At 35.8% G+C, this 16,224-nt stretch overlaps 1 protein-coding gene across 2 annotated transcripts; it reads left to right on the top strand.

Annotated features, from left to right (window-relative positions):
• Positions 1–1,870: 1,870 nt before the first annotated feature.
• On the top strand, positions 1,871–14,368 carry LOC133289258 (kinesin-like protein KIN-4A). 2 transcript variants are annotated; one of them, XM_061487154.1, is made up of 26 exons: positions 1,871–2,149; positions 2,703–2,849; positions 2,934–3,083; positions 3,221–3,474; positions 3,985–4,166; positions 4,252–4,376; positions 4,781–4,817; positions 5,321–5,412; positions 5,518–5,625; positions 5,915–6,028; positions 6,212–6,299; positions 6,447–6,559; positions 7,016–7,114; positions 7,195–7,308; positions 7,423–7,539; positions 7,620–7,700; positions 8,331–8,402; positions 10,022–10,115; positions 10,797–10,828; positions 10,906–11,003; positions 11,085–11,183; positions 11,340–11,561; positions 11,802–11,964; positions 13,091–13,237; positions 13,314–13,629; positions 13,895–14,368. In XM_061487154.1, the coding sequence occupies exons 1-25, from the start codon at positions 2,033–2,035 to the stop codon at positions 13,527–13,529; spliced, it is 3,081 nt and encodes a 1,026-aa protein (XP_061343138.1). In that variant the 5' UTR covers positions 1,871–2,032; the 3' UTR covers positions 13,530–13,629; positions 13,895–14,368. The 2 variants fall into 2 exon arrangements, with proteins under 2 accessions (XP_061343138.1, XP_061343137.1); XM_061487153.1 differs by having other exon boundaries at positions 6,426–6,559.
• The last annotated feature ends 1,856 nt before the right edge of the window (positions 14,369–16,224 follow it).

The following is a 16,224-nucleotide window of genomic DNA, read 5'->3' as shown; positions in this document are numbered from 1 at the left end:
TATATAGTTTTACTTAAAATTAAAATAGGAAGATGCGTACATATGAAAGTGACGTACGCATAATATCACTCAAATTTTATTGGTTTATGTTGGGGTACAGTACCGTTGGAACTTCTATTTGTTGTTAATTCTTGATTGTTACGTCTACAAATGTGCTGGTTTTACAGGTAGACATACACTTCGACGGTTCACACTGACAGGCAAGGGGTGATACTATGCTTAAAGTGGCATACTACAAAGATGAATTTATGAGCTGCCACTCCCACAGCCCATGGCCCCCACTATATTATAGAAGCTAAGCGCCATGTGAGTGGAGAGTCCAGCCCAGCTGGATTTGGCCAATAGGTGGGTCTTTTCTTTTTTCTGTCAACTCTAACGTTATATTACCCAAATCCAAGGCCTCTACTCCCTTTTCCTTATACTCTTGTGCTACCTTTATTTCTTTCTTTCTTTTTCTTGCTGTTTTTTTTCCCCTCCTATCTTTCGGTCCAATCTTGATCTGTAGTCCTTTTTCTTTTTTCTTTTTTTCGTATCTCTCCCTCGGCCTAACAATTTTATGTAGAATTAATGATTTTAGGGAGTCTTTGGTGCAAGAGATAATTTTTTTTTTACCGAAAAAAAAAATTCCTATGAATATGGTAGAAAAATATTTTGTCCTGAAAAATAACGAAAATATGTTTGATAGCCCAAAATATTGCCATAAAAGTTGAGTTGAGTTGACTGATGCTCTGTTTAGTTGATTATAAAATACTGATAGGATTGTGAATCGAATTTATCAAATTATCCATCATTTTTGAAAATATTGTATGTCAGTCATGAAACAAGAGGACATTTTAGTCCCAAAACTTAAAAATCAGAATCCGAATTCAAGGGAGAAAAATACCATACGTAAGGAGAGATTTTTTTTTTCAGACTATAGTTACAAACTCAAATGCTGGAAAAATTATTTGGCTGAGAATTTCTTATGTTTCTTAATACTAAACATAGTCAAAAAATAAATCCAACCCTACTTTTCCATCGTTCCGATTAAAATACTTATACCAAACCCATCCTAAAAGTTGCCTAAACTTGGCTTAAGTGGTCGGCTTCGTAATTAAATCAATATATCATACTATTTGCATATGCCTAAACAGTGTTAGGGAGAAATTTGAGACAAAAATGCACTGAGGATGAAAATTTATAAACCTAAAATATGCACACGACGTATATGCACACATGCAAACCCTGACTCAAGAAACTAAGGAACAAGTATACTATTACTGTGGCACCTGTGAAAATGGACGACAGTGATTATGACTGGGTACCGTCAAAGGCACAAAGCTCTCCCCCTTCCATAATGGAGTACTGTATCCGGTTCCGCATCACGTGGCTTTGTGCGTTGTGTTATTCCTTTTCCTACTTTTGTTCTCAAATCCACATCTCAACTAGATTACGTTAGGTTTGTTCCATTCTCTCGAACTTGCTCTCTTTCATACCCTTCTTCTCCTTTCACCTGCCTTATTTATTATCTTTTCTTTTTTAACTTTTTGTGAAATACATGAAAAAAAAAAAAAAAAGAATCCTCGAAAAAGTATTAATTAAAATGAAAAAGAGCACAAGTATTAAGCCAACGGGTGATAAATAATAATTAAATACGGTGAAAACGGGAACAGAACATTTTATGCGGGAGTACAGGTGTACAGCGCCGTTAGGAGGGGCAGATTGGGAAAGAAGGTGAGAATCAGAAAAGGTTGAAAGCACGCGACCACAATGCAGTGAGAGTGAAGGGAAAATGATAGTGGTTGTTGTCTTTACAGTTACCTGGCGCAGCTTGTTTATCAGATTCAGACCCTCTTATTTCCACAATTACCCTTTATTCTCGCTCATACACACTCTCTCTTTCCATCTCTAACTATATTAATTTCTCTCTAGCGTTGTCGGAGACTCTTTCAGTTTCAGCTTCTTCTTTCTCGTGGAAGCGAATTGATCTCTGGTCAGAGCTCTCTCTCTCTCTCTCTCTGTGTGTCTCACTCTGTTTGTAAGCTGCTTCCCCATGGAAGCAGGGGAAGATTGTTGCGTGAAGGTTGCGGTCAATGTTCGGCCACTCATCGCCGACGAGAAACTTCAAGGCTGCAAAGATTGTGTCACCGTCGTACCTGGGAAGCCTCAGGTTCACTTACTCTCAACTCAACAGTGTCATTCATTCATTCATCAAATGTGAAAACTGAAGCGCATTGTCGTTGACTCTCAACAATGTTTAACTCCTGCATTCTAGCTATTTCCCCTTTTGACTTATAGCCTTATGTGGTAGATCTGGATCCGAAACTGCTCAAGTAACTAAAGATGTGTCTTCGAAAACTATAGAGTGGTCTGATACTTACCTAATTGGGATATTTGACTTCATTCTATTTCTGGTTAGAAATTATACGCTGATTTCCTTTTTGTAATGATAGGTCGTAGTCTCCTCTTCTTTATAAAGTTATCAAGCTGAATTTTCTCTATATGTCTTCTATCTCCAATTGAAATCTGTTAGTGATTCTCTTTTGTTTTCAAAGAGAGTCAATATTCAGTATATTTTCCCATGTTTGCATGGATAACAATTGATTATGGTTTATTTTAAGCCATTTAGGCACCTACTTCTGAAATGGCACCCTATAATAGTATCCTTTAAGTAGATGAAAATTTGGCTGGGGAATCATATGCTGTGTGTCACTATAATACAGGTACAAATTGGCGCCCACTCCTTTACATTTGATCATGTTTATGGAAGCACTGGTTCTCCCTCGTGTGCCATGTTTGAAGAATGTGTTGCTCCCCTTGTTGATGGTTTGTTCCAAGGATATAATGCTACTGTTCTCGCTTATGGCCAGGTATAGTCACTGCTAAAGGAAAAAGAAGTTTCATGCTACTACACTTGTAGCTCTTTTGGATTTGACACTTTCACTCCATTGCAGACAGGCTCTGGGAAAACGTACACCATGGGAACTGGCTTTAAAGATGGTTGCCAAACAGGAATAGTCCCCCAAGTTATGAACGTTTTGTTCAACAAAATTGGAACCTTAAAGCACCAGATTGAATTTCAGTTGCACGTTTCCTTTATTGAGGTCTGTTGATAAGTTTGATACTGCTTGCAGCATGGTTTTTGTAGTTTAGTTGTGCTTTAATATCTGAAACTAATAAATTTCATATTTGCTAAGTTATTTAGATTAAGTATCTGATAACAATATTTCATTGTGAAAAGATTCTTAAAGAAGAAGTAAGAGACTTGCTGGATCCCTCCTCTATGAGCAAACCAGAAACTGTAAATGGACATGCAGGAAAAATTACATCTCCTGGGAAGCCACCAATACAAATACGTGAGACATCAAATGGTGTCATTACCCTTGCAGGATCTACTGAAGTCAGTGTCACAACACTAAAAGAAATGGCTGCTTGCCTGGAACAGGGATCATTGAGCAGAGCAACTGGGAGCACAAATATGAACAACCAATCCAGGTTGATAATGCATTTTTCTTCACTTCTTTGAACTCCACAAATTAGTTTTTATTCATGAAATATTTTTTTTATATGATTTTTAGATTCATAAACTACTTCTGGATAACATGTGACTGCAAGATGCCATTAGAGCAAGAGCTGTGCCGCATAAAATTCAGATAATAAATCAATAACTAACTTAAGAAATTGGATATTTTTTACCTTTAACTCTGCTGCAGTTTAAGCATCTAACGATGGGACTGAGCTTTGTGTTATATCCTTTAAAACCAGTTCTGTATGAAATGCTATGGATTTCTGGTTATTATAGTGAATAATTAATAGATGGATCTTTTGTCACTACGAGAATGCTTGCAATTTTGCAACACTTATAATGATTTTTGCAATGAATTTTTCAGCAACTTGGTGGTATCGATCCAAGATTAAAAAGTTGTGCCTCAAACTGCTGTTACTCTCTATTCAGCTAGAATTCTCTTCTATTACTTATTATTCTTTTATTATGTGTTCAACTAGTCGATCTCATGCCATCTTCACCATCACTTTAGAGCAAATGCGGAAGGTGAACAGTCCTAGTGACAACTGTTTAAATGATATCATGAATGAAGAGTATCTCTGTGCCAAGTTGCACTTAGTGGATCTTGCTGGATCAGAACGAGCTAAAAGAACAGGTTCTAATGGTTTGCGTTTTAAGGAAGGTTAGTTTGAAACATTTTTCACTTTTATCTTTTAAGCATGCTTTTGACATTATGTATTCACTAGTCATTTAATCTTTTCAAACAGGAGTTCACATTAACAAAGGCCTTCTAGCACTTGGTAATGTTATTAGTGCACTTGGTGATGAAAAGAAGCGAAAGGAAGGCGTTCATGTTCCATATAGGGATAGTAAACTTACTAGGCTTTTGCAGGTTTGATATCTTTATACTTCGCTTCCTTCTTACAGTATACACTTCTCTTTATTGTGATGTTGAAGGTACTTTATGTAGAGAAGAATCAGTGTGACCTGTATCTCTCATTACTCCAAATTCATCAACGTAGAAATCCATAAGAAGCTCTTTATTTTCAGATTGTGTTATGCTATGAACACATCCTTTTTTTCGCGAAATCTCACCTGTACTGGATCTGGATCATTCTGAACTGGAATACTACAATTGCCTAGAAGAAAAAAATTATTACTGATAAAAGAATACAATATAAAACAGGAAACATGTGTATGAAATATTTGTTTTCAATTTTTCTTTCTTTGATCTTTTCAGTTTAATTATGTTTATATTTTTATATATTTCTAGATAAAAGTTAAATGATTTTGCAGGATTCACTTGGAGGTAACAGCAGAACTGTTATGATAGGTCAGTTGTTTCTAATACTTTCTTTGTATACCAATAATTTTTATTTATTTCTATCCAGTAATTGATCGTCAACTTCAAGCAATATTTCTAATGCACAGAGCTCTAGTTACTAATCTGATTTTTTTTAATCCTGTTCTCTTTGTTAATTTATGTTCATCAACACAGTTGTGTCTTTCAAATGAAAAAAAAAAACAGGGAGGCTCGAAATGTTAAAAACGAATTAAGACACCATAACAATGCGTAAACTATTTTTTTTATATTTTACATTCTCAAACCTATCTTCCCATACTCTGGAAACTGTTGAAATTATGTTTCAGCGGATTTGAATTTCTTGCAACTTCTCTATGGTACTAAATGATTGGTGGAAAGGATTAGAATGCTGTATTCTATTTTTCAGCTTTACTTCCAAACCTTTCAAGTTGCATGTCAATGTTGACTTTACTTCTTTTATTGTTGCTGAATTTATCTTTTTTCTTCTTACATCAAAGATATTTCTATTTCAGCCTGCATAAGTCCTGCTGATATTAATGCTGAGGAAACCCTTAACACTTTAAAGTACGCAAATCGTGCACGCAATATCCAAAATAAGCCTGTTGTAAGTATCTGCATAAATTTTTTGTTCCTTATCTTTCATTTGGCAAAATCGAGATAATTTTGTTATGATAGTCATTGATGCTAATTTTTGTTTATTCTTCTGTAGATTAATAGAGACCCCATGTCCAATGAGATGCTAAAAATGCGACAACAACTGGAGTATTTGCAGGCAGAACTTTGTGCTCGTTCTGGCGGCTCCTCAGAGGAAGTTCAGGTAGTTGGCTTCTTTTAACTTGAATCTTCAGTGGCGTCTTGATTACTTTAATATATTTCCTGTAATGGGCTAGTGGTAGCGTCTAATGGTTTAGAATTATGGTGCATGGTTAGGAACCCCAATCAATACCCATTATGGTGTTGGTTGTTAAAAAGAAAAGTATTCTACCCTTAATTGGGATTGTGCCTCTATTTTTATGGATACTTCTTTGATTTACCTTAATTACATACATTGAAATGCTTTGTATTCAGATCATAAATATATAATCATCTTATAACTGATTATGTAGGTCCTTAAGGAAAGGATTGCTTGGCTTGAAGCTTCTAATGAAGATCTTTGCCGTGAACTTCATGAGTACCGTAGTAGATGCTCTATTGTACAACAATGTGAAAAGGATGCTTATGTATGCCTCTTATTTTGCTGTTGATATTCTTCTTCGACTCAAGAAATTTTTTCTTAGATACTGTTTTGATGCCTATATTTGTCCTTTCATCTCATCTTGCTATTTGCAGTCCACTTATTAAAGTTAGTTCAGGATATTGACTTGATAGGCTATGCATGCAAGCTTAAAAACTATGTTTTTCAGGATGGTAGCACATGCGGCGTGAAGACTGATGGGCTTAAGAGGAGCTTACCTGTCATAGCAGCTGATTATCCAATGAGTGAAACAGCAGGTAAACCTCTTCTTCTTCAGCCTGGATTTAACATGTTATTAATGCCAATTCTGGTCATGCTTAAATCAGTTATTTATCCATCTCTTTCTCTGCTACTACTCCATCAAAGTGTGATCAATGATTCAGGGTACCAATTGCCAATTTTAGGAGGTGATTCAAGGGAAATTGAAGAAGTAGCAAAAGAGTGGGAGCACACACTTCTGCAAAATAGTATGGATAGAGAGTTACATGAATTGAATAAACGCTTGGAGCAGAAAGAGGTTGTTATAGTGCATATGTATAATTAGTGACATATCCATGACATATTTTGCATCAAGCAATAGCATATTGAAAACAGCACAACCATGGGCGATGTCTGTTCCATAATTTCAGCAACTTTACCGTGAGAAATTTATTTCTGATGCTTGATATGGTGTCCTGCTTTATTTTAGTAAATAACTGTGTTTTACTTCAGTCCATTTTCTTTATGAAGCAGGCACATAGCTTAGTAAGGTTGTTATGCTACTGAAAATTATCACATTATTCGTCACATGGGAATTTAATCATTAACAGGACACCAAAAGGAAAAGAATATCATTGAAGCAGCGGAGTGGTTTTCTCCCAGCATTATTGGAGAATTAGAAAACATTATAATTAGACTCTTTTAGAAGTGTATTTTATATTTTATCCTGTCTCATATTATATTAATGTACGTATTGGGATTAATGTCTGTACAGTCTGAGATGAAGCTTTTTGGAGAATCTGATGCTGAAGTACTCAAGCAACATTTCGGAAGGAAGATAATGGAACTAGAGGATGAGAAGAGAGTTGTGCAGGTTTAATAGAAGTTATGCAAATTTATTTTGACCTATAGAAAAAATTAATATTCATATATGCGCCTGATTTATTAATACAGAGAGAGAGAGATTGTCTTTTGGCTGAAGTTGAAAATCTTGCTGCCAATTCTGATGGACAAACACAGAAATTAGAGGATATCCATGCCCAAAAATTGAAAGCACTTGAAGCACAGGTGAAGATTCCAATGTCATTTTTTTTAAATAAATAAATGTATTTTCCATTTTGTAAGATTTAAATTGGAAGATATTCTGAATTGCAAAAACCTTTACAAAACTCTGCATGCTAGATTCTGGATCTGAAGAAGAAACAAGAGAGCCAGGTCCAGCTTCTGAAGCAAAAGCAAAAAAGTGATGAAGCAGCAAAGAGACTGCAAGATGAAATACAGTCCATAAAGGCCCAAAAGGTTGCCTGTTGTATTTCTTCAAATTCATGGCTGTAATCACGTAATATACTAGCTCTGTTATAACCTGACTAATATTGCAGGTTCAATTGCAACAAAGGATAAAACAAGAAGCGGAACAGTTTCGGCAGTGGAAGGCTTCTAGAGAAAAGGAGCTGTTGCAAGTATGTCAAGCTTCCTCACTTTACATTTTTTTTAATTTGTTCATGAGCGGGCAAGCCTTGGAGCAGCAGTCATATTGCTCCTTGTGACCGGAAGGTCATTGGTTCGAGTCTAGGAAATATTCTCTTTGTAAAAATGCAGGGGTAAAGTTGCATACAATTAATCCTCACCTCTACCCTCAAAAGTCAAAGAGCTTTGTGTACCGGAATTTGCCCTTTATTTAATTTTTTCATGCTACTTCTCCAAGACATCTTAAGGTGCTGAAAGTTTACCAATTAGTGTTTTTCCCTAAATTAAATAATTGCTTCCTTATCAGTTGATCTTTCTTTGTAAAATAGTAAACATCGATGCATTCTTAATTTAAAATTTGAGTCCTGACTGCCTTAAAGCTTGCAAATCAACATCAACATCAACATCAACAACACCTTTATCCCAAATTAATTGGGGTCGGTGGTAGATGAACCCACATGAAAGATACAAAACGGTTGACAAAAAGTAAAAAAAATAAAAAATAAAAAATAAAAAATAAAAAATAAAAAAGGTGGAATTAGAGGCCATGTCATTTTTTACTTGCATTTACAGCTAGTGTGCTAATTGATCACCTTGCATTGATTATATGTCTGCAAAAGCAGTTAAGGAAGGAGGGAAGAAGAAATGAGTATGAAAGGCATAAGCTGCAAGCTTTAAATCAGCGCCAGAAAATGGTAAGAATTTCCAAGTTGTTCAATGGTTAGTTTGTTTTACTTAATAATCTTGCTTTGAATACTTTATAAAATAAATCACCTAAGCCATTTGCAATTGAGCTTTGTCAATGTTGTTGGCAATTGGAGTGATTAAGCTTTATTCTTAGATTTCCAGTTAATGGATACTCCTGCAAGTATTTAAAAAGTATGTCTACTTTTTAACAATATGTTCACTTTGTTTGAATTTTCAGTTAAGAAAATTGTTCAGGTCAAATTACTGATAATCTCTAATCCATAGGGGTTATGATTTTGTCTATGATAGGAACTGATTCTTCATATTGAAAATAAGATAGAATTCGATGGGGGAATCTCCTTTACAAGGAAAATTACTGCTCTACAAACTGAAACACATAGTGGAATGGAAGAAATGCCGGAAATGCAATAAAGAAATACAATCAGAGCTAAAAACAGTCTCTGCCTACCCTGGTCTTCCCAAAATCCTTTTGTGTCTCCACACTATTTCGTACTCCCTCTTTATTCACGTATCCTTTCCTCTCCCATCATTCCACAATTCTCCACTCCAATACCTTACTGTCACGTGTTCATTCTGTTACCAACTCCCCCTATTGTTTCTTCCTTAGTCCTATCAGCATTCCTGTTTCTCCTCTCATAAATATGTACAATTTTCACTTGCCCAACTCTCTCCGGCCTGCTCTCCTTTTTTCTTCTCTTACACGTGCCAAATGCTCATCAGTCTAAATTAGGGATAAATATTAAGACTGAGGAAATTGTGGTGGGACAGTTTTTTTTCCCTGCCCAGTTTTTTGTTTTTTTTTTCTTACAAGGGAGCTGGGCCACTCTTTACATTCTGTATGCATTAACTACTAAAAGACAGAGATATGATACTCTACCTTTATGTTTTGTTTTCGAGGTTTTTAATGAAATAAGTGTAATGAAAACTAAAAGAATAAATTGTTCTTATGGGCTGAACTCTTGATTCTAGAAGCCTGCACTGTATGATGTGGTTCAATTTAGAGGTCACTAAAATGATGTTGTATGGAATAAAATTGCAGAGTGATCCCTTTTTCATGGTGTGGGTTCAGATAAGTTAATCAACAATGTGTAGCTATGTGTAAAACATTAATCAAGATCGATTACATGTTTGAGATAAATAACTCCTGCTAATTTCAGGAAACCGTTTTACTAGCTTCCGAAAGGTCCCAAAAAAAATCAAACAACTTTAGAAAATAAAGTTGAATTCATAAATTTCAAAAGTGTTACTGCTTGGTTATAAATTATCCAGACATTCTTTTAGAGATTAATATTCACTCATGCTGAAAATTAGCATATGTATTCCTCCGGAGATGTCAAATATACAGAAAGTTAGTCTCTTTTTTTTAGAGTTAAATAAAACATTTTTCATTTTGTGATTTTAAGAAACCAAATCAAACAGACATGCTGTGACTCTGTGAGTACTTTTGTTTATGTTTTTCCACTCAACATGCATAATTCTTAATAGGTAAAAGGAAAAGGTTCAGAGGGCCAACACCCCACAGTTGATATTATTATTGATTTTGTGACTATCATGGCTTATACATGAAAAACTGCTTATGTTAAATAAATATGTATATATCTTTCAGGTCCTTCAGAGAAAAACTGAAGAAGCTGCGATGGCCACCAAGAGGTTAAAGGAGTTGTTAGAAGCTCGAAAAACATCAACTCGAGACACGTTAGGTATGATTTGTATTTAGTGGAGAATAATCAATTTAAGTTTTTGAGGCTTGAGAGCAGTGTTTTAAAACCCGGCTCGGACCGGCCGGATCGACCCGGGTTTCGGTGACCTGGTTCCCTCACCGGTTCAAGTTGGACATTGGATCAGTCATGTAGTTGAACCGGTATAAGCTCGGTGAACCAGTCATGACCTGCTGTTCAACATGGTTGAACCGGTACCAAAACTAGGTTCAACCGGTTTTATGTTAAATTATGTAAAATATATACATTTTACAAGTAACAAGATTCGAACTTGAGTCCCTTTGTTTGGGGATCGAAAGGCTTACCACTGGACCACTTTTATTTTTTGGACTAATGTTCATAATTTAATATTTATTATATATTTTTTTGAAATCCGATTGAACCACTGACCCAGTAATCCAATATCTTGACCGAGTCGATGACCGGGCCGAGTTTGAAAACATTGCTTCCGAGAATCCATGACAGAAGATGCTCATTTTAGTGAACTGTATTTTCACATGTATGGTATTAAAATTTATGTTTTAGTTTATCGGAGCATCTGAAATGGATGTTGTTTTAAAATGCCTTAAATAGAAGAGACTGTCTTTTAATGAATCGCACGGTGGTATCAGTGCATGGACTGATTTCTTTTGTTTACTATTCGAACTCTATTTCATTTTCCAGTTACAATGAATGGAAGTGGAACGAATGGGCAGGTAATGAACTTTCCTTCCTCTTCTTAGTTTTGCTTTACTATCCATGTGATCTTTAGTTTTTTGAGTTTCTTCTTTAGAGCAATGAGAAGTCCTTACAACGTTGGCTTGATCACGAACTAGAAGTTATGGTAAAAGAGCATGAAGTTCGTTTTGAGTACGAGAAACAGAGCCAAGTGTATGTAACACATGTTCAGTAATTATTTTTGTTGGGGATTGATCTATAGTGTTGTCTTTAATTTTATGGTGCAATCTTCAGGCGAGCAGCCCTTGCAGAGGAGTTAGCCATGCTTAAGCAAGTAAACGAGTTTGCTGCTAAGGGTCTCAGTCCTCCGAGAGGAAAGAACGGATTTGCCAGGTTTTTTTCTTCTCTTTTTTTATATAAATCCTATTTAATTTGCTAATGCCTACCCCTTCAGTCTTCACTTTTCAAAATATTAGATTTGTAAAATAACAATGCATCGAATATACAAAGGATCTGTCTTACTAGTTGCTTTTAACTTGTCTTTCTCAGGGCATTGTCCATGCCACCAAACGCAAGAATGGCCAGAATAGCTTCACTTGAGAACATGCTCAGCATATCGTCTAATTCACTTGTGGCAATGGCTTCTCAACTTTCCGAGGCAGAAGAAAGAGAGCGGGCCTTCACTAATCGTGGACGCTGGAATCAGTTGCGCTCAATGGGAGAAGCCAAGAATTTGCTTCAATATATGTTTAATTCTGTTGCAGATGCTAGGTGCTGCTTTGACCTAAACTTTTCTCTCTTCTATTTGTATTTTCGTTTTTTTTTTCAAATCTCTAAAATAAGCTAACTGAACAATTTGCTAATTGAACACAAACAAACATCAGATGTATGATAACAAGCGGAATATATGAAATTAATAGTCAAGTTGAATCACTATATTAACTCGTGTATTTTGGCATGTGCTACTCTATAGATGGAAATTTGATGTCTGAGTTCCTATGCCAATAACAGGTGCAATCTCTGGGAGAAGGACATGGAGATCAGGGAAATTAAAGATCAAATAAAAGAACTTGTTGGTCTATTACGGCAAAGTGAGATGAAGAGAAAGGAAGTTGAGAAGGAGCTAAAAGTGAGAGAGCAAGATGCTGCAACAGCATTGGCTACACCAGCTTCTGTAAGATTATTGTTGCTTGGTGAAGCATTATATGCTCAATAAGAAACATTTCATTAAGGAGACAGATGCCATAACTTTATACTTCGGCCCTTAATTATTGATTCAGAGTGCTGTTCTAGGGCTGTGAACAGTCTGCGAATTTTGGATTTAGGATTTGATGGATTCTAGAGTAGATTCGAGGAAAAATTAACCAGGGTTTAAAATAATTAAATAACTAATTTGTAGTGTTGTTTGTCAAAGAATCAGATCTAGGCACCTGATAAAGTTGGAGAAAAAAAGAACTAGGTTAGTAGGAGTAGAAGAAATTAACCTAGGCATGGCACCGAAGGTTCTTGGGCACAATGAATAAAAACTCGTCTCACTTCTTGATGACAAGGAGAGACCAAAAGTTATTAGCCTAGAGTCAAAATACGTTGCTTTCAACTGTCAGCCTCTCCACATTTTTTTTGTTATACGAAACCAGTGTAAAGTTAGTTTAATTCCAAATTTTCCTCCTCCCTATTTTTTACTTCCTCATTTTCAACTGAACGAAGTAGACCCCAAATACTTGACCTACTAATAAATTTATTAACATACTTCCCAGTTCCAAGACTAACAGAATTAACAGCTTATTAATCCCAATCCTAATCCTACTAATATTAAATGATAAGGATCCAGTAAAGTCTTGGTCTAGTAGAATCAGCCCCGTAATCAAAATAAACCAAAATAATGAGATTCTTTGATCTTTAGGCTTTTGCTTTCTTGATGCTGCTGCCACCTGAATTAGAGACCTTTTGAACTTGATTATAAATGAATTTGAACCTGAAGGTTTAACATCTATCTAGTGTAACTTTGAGGTTTTCAGAATTTAGTAGCAGCAAAGGACAAGTAGGTTACATTGCTTAAACTATAAACAAATTATAATTGAGGATTTTCAAATAGCTTCATAGTTTCTCAGAAGTCATGACTGTCTCCTTTATTTAGGACTGTCAGTCATTGTCATAATATGCTTTGTAGCTGATATTTTATGGTGGTGGTTGTAGCGAAAGTTTGGTTGGCATACTTTTACTTTTGCATATTATAGTCATTGTATCAGTATATTGCTTCCTTTGTTAGTAGTTAACTTATCATCACTGGACATCAACAGGGAAACTCTCCAAATTCATTGAAACACTATGAAGACATGAAGGGATCTCCAGTGTCTGTGCCAGTACCAAAACAGCTGAAATATGCGCCAGGGGTTGCTAATGGCTTAGTGAGGGAATCGGCAGCATTTGTAGATCAGGGTAGAAGAGTAAGTTAATTTTCATTTAAATGAAATTGGTATGTGTCTTTTATTGGATACGGATGTGAATTTGCTTTTAATGCAGATGATACCCATCGGGCAGCTGTCAATGAAAAAACTAGCAATTGTAGGACAAGCTTCTGGCAAGCTATGGAGGTGGAAAAGAAGTCATCATCAGTGGCTTCTACAATTCAAGTGGAAGTGGCAGAAACCATGGAGACTTTCAGAATTGATTCGACACAGTGATGAGACAATCATGAGAGCAAGGCCTCGCTCACAGGCTTTGCCACGTGTCATGTGATCTTTTTATGATCAGCGCAGCTGCGGTGGCCCAGTATTTTTTGACCCGCAAGAATTATTCTAGACAAGTGGCATTGGAAATAAAAGCGCACTAGGTGCAGGTAGTAACCCTTCTTTATTAATTTATTTCTTTAATAACAATTTCATGCAAACCATTGTGCCACTGCTATAAATATGGTTTTCTTAAAAAATTATGTCTTCCAATATCCTTCATTTAAATGAATATATATCTATCTACCCTTTATCTTTCTTTTTTTTATATTATTCTATGCTAATCATTAATTATATATGATACGGTCATAACTGTCCAAAAGCTTTTTATGGTAAATGAAGATGCATTGATCTAACATTTCTCATTTCTTGCAGCATAGTAATATAAGTGGTTGCTGAAAAAACATATACATGTCAGTCTTGAATAATGCTGTCTAGATCTTGGAAATTTCGCCATAATTACTGCATAGGGAGCATCTGGGGAGGTGTAATGTAACGTATGGACAGCTACCCAAATAATTAAAAAGTTAAGACATCGCTAGCTTGAAGATATTAGTGGATTCTGGCCATACAAAGTTACTGCTAAAGTTCTGTTCATACCAACACTAGAAGAAACGAAGGGAAGATTCTTTTGCCAAGTCTTGGAAATGTGTATTGAGGGTCTTCTATTCCTTAATGTACTTGCTTGTGGTCCCTTTGTGTTTAAGCCAATTGATTTTTGTTGATAGATTGTATGCTGTAGTAGCATTTGTCACATATCAGAAGGAAATAATTATGTAGGTTTTTTTTTTTTTTAATTCTCTAGGGCTTCTTGTGTGTAAAGAATATTAGGTATTATATTGAAAGAGATTCTACGATACAGATTGTATAATAAGCGGATGAAAACGACTTTTTTATTTTTTTTTCTTTTCTTGTCTAGTGAATTTCGGGTTACAGCATAGATACCCTCACGCAATGAAATTCGAACCCAGAACTTAAATCAATCAATGTTGAACATTAGGGATATATCTCTTCAATGTTGTACATGTTCGTGATTACTGAATTCGAAACTGTGCCCGTAGGGGGGAAAAAACTAATAAATCAAACACGCGAACAAAAAATGAAGTCCTAATATGCTCTTTACGTAAAGATATGATATGACGTATGCTTAGCAGTGGGATTTGTGAATGGGGGACGCACAAGATAAATGCCTGCTGAAATTTCAAAGCTGGAGATATTGAAAAATGAAAAAAAATGAAAAATTAACGCTCTTGTATAACAGCTCACATGCTATCAATTACTGCACTTGCAAAAACGAAAAATTGAAAAAACCGAAAAAAAAGTTCCCAAAAACATTAACGTTATAATTCGGCAAATAATAGGCATAATGGCTGTTAATATATATCAAAATAAAAGGAAGTTTTATTTAAACAACTTCAACAGAGGTAAAAAGAAGCAATTCCAGTTTCTGTTTGTAAAGATATTGAAAGAATCCAAAGAGATTTTATTTGGGGAGATAAAGATGGAGTCAGGAAGCATCATCTAATTAACTAGGATACAATCACATCGCCTAAGAAGACTGGTGGTCTAGGCTTGAAGAGATTAGATGTTATGAATGATGTTTTTTTAGCTAAAAGAGCTTGGAATATGTTTTCTGATCAGGAGCAACTGTGGACTAGAGTCCTTAAAGCTAAATACATGTCTAACAGCAGAAGGGAGATATTTTTGTGGAAAGAAATGGAGACTCTAATTTCTGGAAAAATTTGTGCAGAATTTGGTAGAAATTAGAAGAGTTATTGGTTTGGGAACTTGGGGATGGCAAAGACATCAGGTTCTGGTGTGATAAATGGTTCACTAATGTTCCATACATGCAAGACTTGCTTATGCCAGGTATTACAAACTTATATCTTAATTCTAAAGTTGCAGATTTTGTGTTAAGTTCTGGCGAATGGGACTTTGCTGGGTTAAGTCAGTGGATCCAACCAAGTGCTATTGAGATGCTTCAAGGAACTCTTCCTCCGTGTAGTGATGATGGCCCGGGCAGAAGAAGATGGATAATAGGAAGCAGTAATGCAGTTGCAGTTAAAGATGTCTATGGATGGCTGACTTATGAAGAGCAAGCGGGTGTGGGAGATAGTGCTTTGTGGCCCTTGATGTGGAGCTGGAATGGCCCTCAGAAAGCTAAAATTCTGATGTGGAAAATTATGCACCATAAGCTTCTTACTATGGAAACAATAAACAGGTGGGGTGGAGGAGCCGAACTTTGCCCAATCTGCCATGTTGCAAGTGAGTCTATTATTCATGCTCTTAGAGATTGTTTGGAAGTGAAAAATTTGTGGATTAATTTGGTCCCAAATTATTTTAGAGCTATGTTCTTTGAAACGGACCTGGAGCATTGGCTGGAGTGCAATATGAGAGGAATAGGGGGGATTATTTTACCGGATCATTGGTTGTCATTTTTTATCCTTGCAATGTGGAAGATTTGGTGCTAGAGAACTGAGGTTAGGCATGGTGCTACTTTATTGGAGTTGTCTATAAGGGAACAAATAATTCGAAATTTGGTGAGGGATGTCGTTCAAGCTTTCAACTCGCCTAATAGCCATCAGATGGGTAAAAGAACTGTTACAGCAAGCATTTCTTGGCAGTTTCCGGAGGTTGGATTTGTTAAAATTAATACTGACGGTGTTGCTCGAGGAAATCCAGGACCTGCTGCTTGTGGAGGTATT

The sequence above is a fragment of the Gastrolobium bilobum genome, unplaced genomic scaffold (genome assembly GCF_033153095.1).
Source record: "Gastrolobium bilobum isolate Gb01-03AN ecotype WA unplaced genomic scaffold, APGP_CSIRO_Gbil_v1 utg9887, whole genome shotgun sequence".
NCBI lineage: Eukaryota > Viridiplantae > Streptophyta > Magnoliopsida > Fabales > Fabaceae > Gastrolobium > Gastrolobium bilobum.
This window is presented reverse-complemented; position numbering and strand designations above follow the sequence as displayed.